This window comes from Vulpes vulpes, chromosome 7 (assembly GCF_048418805.1).
Source record: "Vulpes vulpes isolate BD-2025 chromosome 7, VulVul3, whole genome shotgun sequence".
Lineage (NCBI taxonomy): Eukaryota > Metazoa > Chordata > Mammalia > Carnivora > Canidae > Vulpes > Vulpes vulpes.
Window position 1 is genome coordinate 87,187,501 of NC_132786.1, and position 4,537 is coordinate 87,192,037.

Below are 4,537 nucleotides of genomic sequence, written 5' to 3' on the forward strand. Positions count from 1 at the left end.
CCGTCCCCTCCGGGCTGTGACCGGCGTTTGGCAGGACTGGGGACCTTTCTGGGCCGGAACTGGGGAGCGTGATTTGCTCCCCAACCCAGTCTGGGCAGCCAGTGGCCTACTTGGCGGGTGGCGCCCGGTGCGCTTCGGTGACCCGAAGGGAAGCTGACGTTGCCTCTAGCTCTGGTTAAGCTGGTGACCATTGGGCTCTTTCCCTGCGAGCTTTCAGAGGTCCCCTACCCGCCCCCCCCCCACCGCTAACCAGGCCCCCTCCCTCTGGGTTTTCGATACGAGGTTGGCTGCGCCTTTGTTCCGAGAGGCGAAGCAGAGGGCCTCGGGCGGACGGTGCTCGGCCCCCGAGGGGTTCAAAGTTGCCAGGCGATGCTCAGCCGGTTCCGGAGCTGGGCTGAGCGGCTGGTGGGGTTTTGTTTGGGGTTTCGGTCCCTCTCAGCAGAATCCTTTCGAACACGCCGAGGGGCTTGATGCACCGGGCTTGGAGTTAGTGACCTCGAGTCAGCTGGCCGCATCAACATCAGGGTGGCTCAAGCACAGCCTCAGACACCGTAGAGCCAAGCCAGGCCGTGGGCCCCCCGCTCCGCGGCGAGAGCAGTCGCCCCGCAGCGCCGCGCGCCGCCGAGAGCGGCCGGCGCCGCCTCCGCTGCTGCAGAGCTAGGCTGTTTGCCCCGGGGTCCAGGGCGCTGCCGCCGTCCAGCCCCTGCACGTATTTAGGGCCAGAGTTAGGGTCAGGAAGAAGCTTTCGCACCCACGGGAAGCACCGGGGCACCGTGAACCCAGAGAGGTCAGGGTGGCGTGGGGATGCCTTGAAGAAATCCTTTCTGGGCTTTGGGGAGACCCGGCGCAGCCCAGGCCAAGCTCAGGGAGGCTGAGGCAGTGGCCTCACGGGTGACTGCTCCTCTGTATTTTTTTGCTTGCAGATCAACAAAAAACCACAGTGATTGAAAACGGGGAAATCAGGTTCAATGGAAAAGGGAAAAAGATTCGGAAGCCTCGGACCATTTATTCCAGCCTGCAGCTCCAGGCTTTAAACCATCGCTTTCAGCAAACTCAGTACCTGGCCCTTCCCGAGAGAGCTGAACTGGCAGCTTCCTTAGGACTGACACAAACACAGGTAATTCCCGAGAAGCCCAGGTATCCCTGAAATGCTGACCCTGCCTACAGATCGGGCAGGGAGCACATCAGGAGGAATTCTGGGCCTAGTCAACTAAGGATGGAAGGAGCTTAATGACAAATGCCTTTGCTTCATTACACACTTTCCCCGGACAACACAGTTTGGAATAAATGACCTGGTATTCAATGCTGGATTGGATTTGCACATCCTCCCAACCCTCGGCGACCCCACCCCAGCCCAGTGTCCTTTGGTGACCAAACTCATAAATTGATCGAGTCCTATTCCAGAGCAGAATAGCATGGACGAGAACAAACATGTAGGAGAGAAAGATGTTCAGGGCAGGAGACAGATTAAGACCTATATTTCTTAATGATCCATTTGTGGATCCTGGGACATAATAAGGATTTCAATTCATTGACATAGAATTATGAGATGAAGGAGGGGGGGGGGCAAACAGATGGATATAGGCTCCAAGAGGATTTAGTATAGGGAACAAGGTGCAAACTACCCATCACAGGATAGGTGAGGTGGGTTTTTCTGAAGATTGCCCTAAGCTCAAGGTTTAAATCATCCTGGGTGACTGGCTGGTGCAGGCTGAGGTACCTCCCTGGAGTACAGGACTTGGGAGCAATGGCAGAATTGGAGATCAAAGAGGAATGCTCACCAAATTACAGCAGGTGAAGCCTCAGTTAAGTACAGTTGCCGAAGTTCTCCTGTCCTACTAATTTGAAAGACATATGGGGCGTTTTAGACTTCACAGGAAGGGGCTTAAGTAGGTATATTAGGACCCTGGTCATAAAGCCCTACTGCAATCCACCTGTGGTTTTTGTCCTTGTCAATTAACTTAGCTGCATGGGGTAGTAGGCCTCATGTGAGGTAGGTGATCTTCAGCATGGGGACTCCAGGGTTTATGAGACTCTTGCTGGTGAGTGATTGTGTGGTGCCTTAGAACAGATGCCCCGTAAGCTCTTCTTTTCAATTCAGCCTGCTTTCTCTTGCCATATATGCACTGAAAATATTTGGAGTTTGAGATGAACGGATCCTTGTTACTCAGTAACTTGTATTTCTCTTGGAAAATCAGATTCCTATGGCTAAGGAATTTTAAAGGGAAAAGAAGTGGCACCATAGAATTTCTTTCTTCAAATAAAGTAGATTTGGGACGTTAGCTGAGATACGCTTCCATCCCAGAGTCCTGATTCACATTTAATTTTCAGGAGCCCTATGACTTTTAGCGACCGCACTAACAATCATGTCATGATTACTGACCACAATTTGACTAAGCACCTTACAAAGTAGGGAACTAGGGAGGCACCGTCCCTATTCCTTACAGGATTATGAGGATATATTTACTTCAGGAAAAAGATGCTCCATGCACGTGCAATATCTGCAGAGGTATATTCAAGGCATTTGGGTACAAATGTACAGGCTTCCATCTGCTCACTGTACATGCATAGAGATGCCAGGTTTGGGGGGTAGTAAATACAAAAACAGACTATCAGAAGAAGTGTGTTCAGTTGGCTTTCATCTGAAAAGTTCTCAGTTTAAAAATCCTCCTTTAGACTCTAAACCTGGCTATCTTATTCGCCTTCATTCTTCTTTAAGCTGCTGTTTTAAACCTAGGCTTGCATCCAACTGAAGAAAGAGTTAGAGTGACTTTAGGTATCTAGACCAGATACCTGGTAAATTGGGGCGGGGTGGGAGAAAGGAGGCCAGGAAGAGGTGGAGGAAGGCGGGGACTTGGCGTTTGCGGTTTTGTTTGTTTTGTTTTTTGGATATTGCTCCCAAAGCCTCGAAGTGAGGCACTGGTCCGAGGTTTTCCCGCGCCTAATGCTCGCTGCTGCATTTCGTTCCAGGTGAAGATATGGTTTCAGAACAAACGCTCTAAGTTTAAGAAATTACTGAAGCAGGGCAGTAACCCGCATGAGAGTGACCCTCTCCCGGGCTCAGCGGCCCTGTCGCCGCGCTCACCGGCGCTGCCTCCAGTGTGGGACGTTTCTGCCTCAGCCAAGGGGGTCAGTATGCCCCCCAACAGCTACATGCCCGGCTATTCGCATTGGTACTCCTCTCCACACCAGGACACGATGCAGAGACCACAGATGATGTGAGTTGTCTGAGGGAAATTGATACCCTAGGGAAACGTCTGAACAAGGCAAGGAGGATCCAGGACCTGCTTGCATCTGCCAAACCCAGCCAAAGGGACAGGCTCGGGAGAACTCTTCTGTGTAGCAAGACAGTCTGGGTGCTTGCTCACACTCTTGCTCTCTCTCACTCTCTCTCTGTTTCTCTTCTCTCCTCCTCTCCTTTTCTTTTTTTCCTTTCCTTTCCTCATCTGCTTTTTCCCTTGAGCAGCCTCAGTAACTGATCTTGCATTTTAGGGAGAGAGAGAGACAGAGACAGACTGGTTTCTGTGCCAGCGCTCCTGAAACCCCTCACTGCAAGACATTTTCCCTTACCCTTTGGGATCCAGGCTCTGAGCCTCCTCTTCTCTTTGGGAGTATCCATCAAAACGACTTTTTTTTAAACAGACATTTCCCCCACCAGAAGAATCTGTGCAAACATGGCAGCGTTTTTACTTGTTTAATGAGCTTAAGACATTACATGATGAAAAAGAAGCATTTCAGGCTCCTGCAATTTTATTTACCAATCCCAGACTGACAAAAAAAAAAAAAAAGAAAGAAAGAAAGAAAGAAAGAAAGAAAGAAAAAGAAAAAGAAAGGAGAAAGCAAGAAAAAGAAAAAATCCTCACATAACAGCCCTCCTCTAAAGAAAAAGGAAAAATCGGCTGTAAGATTGGAACATTGCCACAAAGGGAACGCTGCATGTGTTATCAAAATGCAATGAGCAAGAATGATGATGCTTTTTTTAAAAAAACAAAAACAAAAACAAAAAACAACAAAACAAAACCACTCTTTCTCCACCCCACCCCACCCCCAAACCCTGAACTGGAATCAGGAAAGACAGAGGAAACAACCAAAATCACCATTCTATTGCTTTGATACCTTTACTAGGTGAATTGGTGGCATTCACTAAGCTAATAGGGACGTTTATATTGAGAAACATTTCTGTATATATTGTTGAATTTTAGTTGTACATATACTTTGTATGGTTTTGTCTTCTTTCATATATGGAGTAAAAGCCACAAAACGCTGGGAGTGTCCTGTATATTTCTGTGTGTCTCTATCTCACCACCCCCTCCTCCTTCCCTCCCAGTATATTTTCTATCACTCTTAAAAGAATTCCTATTTCCTAATATGGGAAGCCCTATATATAAACATCAAGTGCCTGCAAAAGATGTCAGTTTGCAGCACTAGCCTTTGTCTTAAGTACTTTAATATTAAAGTACTCTCAGCTCCCTTTATGCATTATATTTTTATTATAATTTCTACACATTTATTTATTTTTTAAAAACAACATTAGAAT

At 48.2% G+C, this 4,537-nt stretch overlaps 1 protein-coding gene across 1 annotated transcript in view; it reads left to right on the forward strand.

Annotated features, from left to right (window-relative positions):
* The window catches only part of DLX6 (distal-less homeobox 6), a 5,274-nt gene extending 1,240 nt beyond the window's left edge, over positions 1 to 4,034 (forward strand). Inside the window, exons 2-3 of the mRNA XM_026003804.2 lie at positions 924 to 1,117; positions 2,971 to 4,034. Coding sequence (XP_025859589.1) covers positions 924 to 1,117; positions 2,971 to 3,222 — 446 coding nt within the window. The 3' untranslated portion in view covers positions 3,223 to 4,034. The remainder of the gene's footprint in view (positions 1 to 923; positions 1,118 to 2,970) is intronic.
* Positions 4,035 to 4,537: the final 503 nt, after the last annotated feature.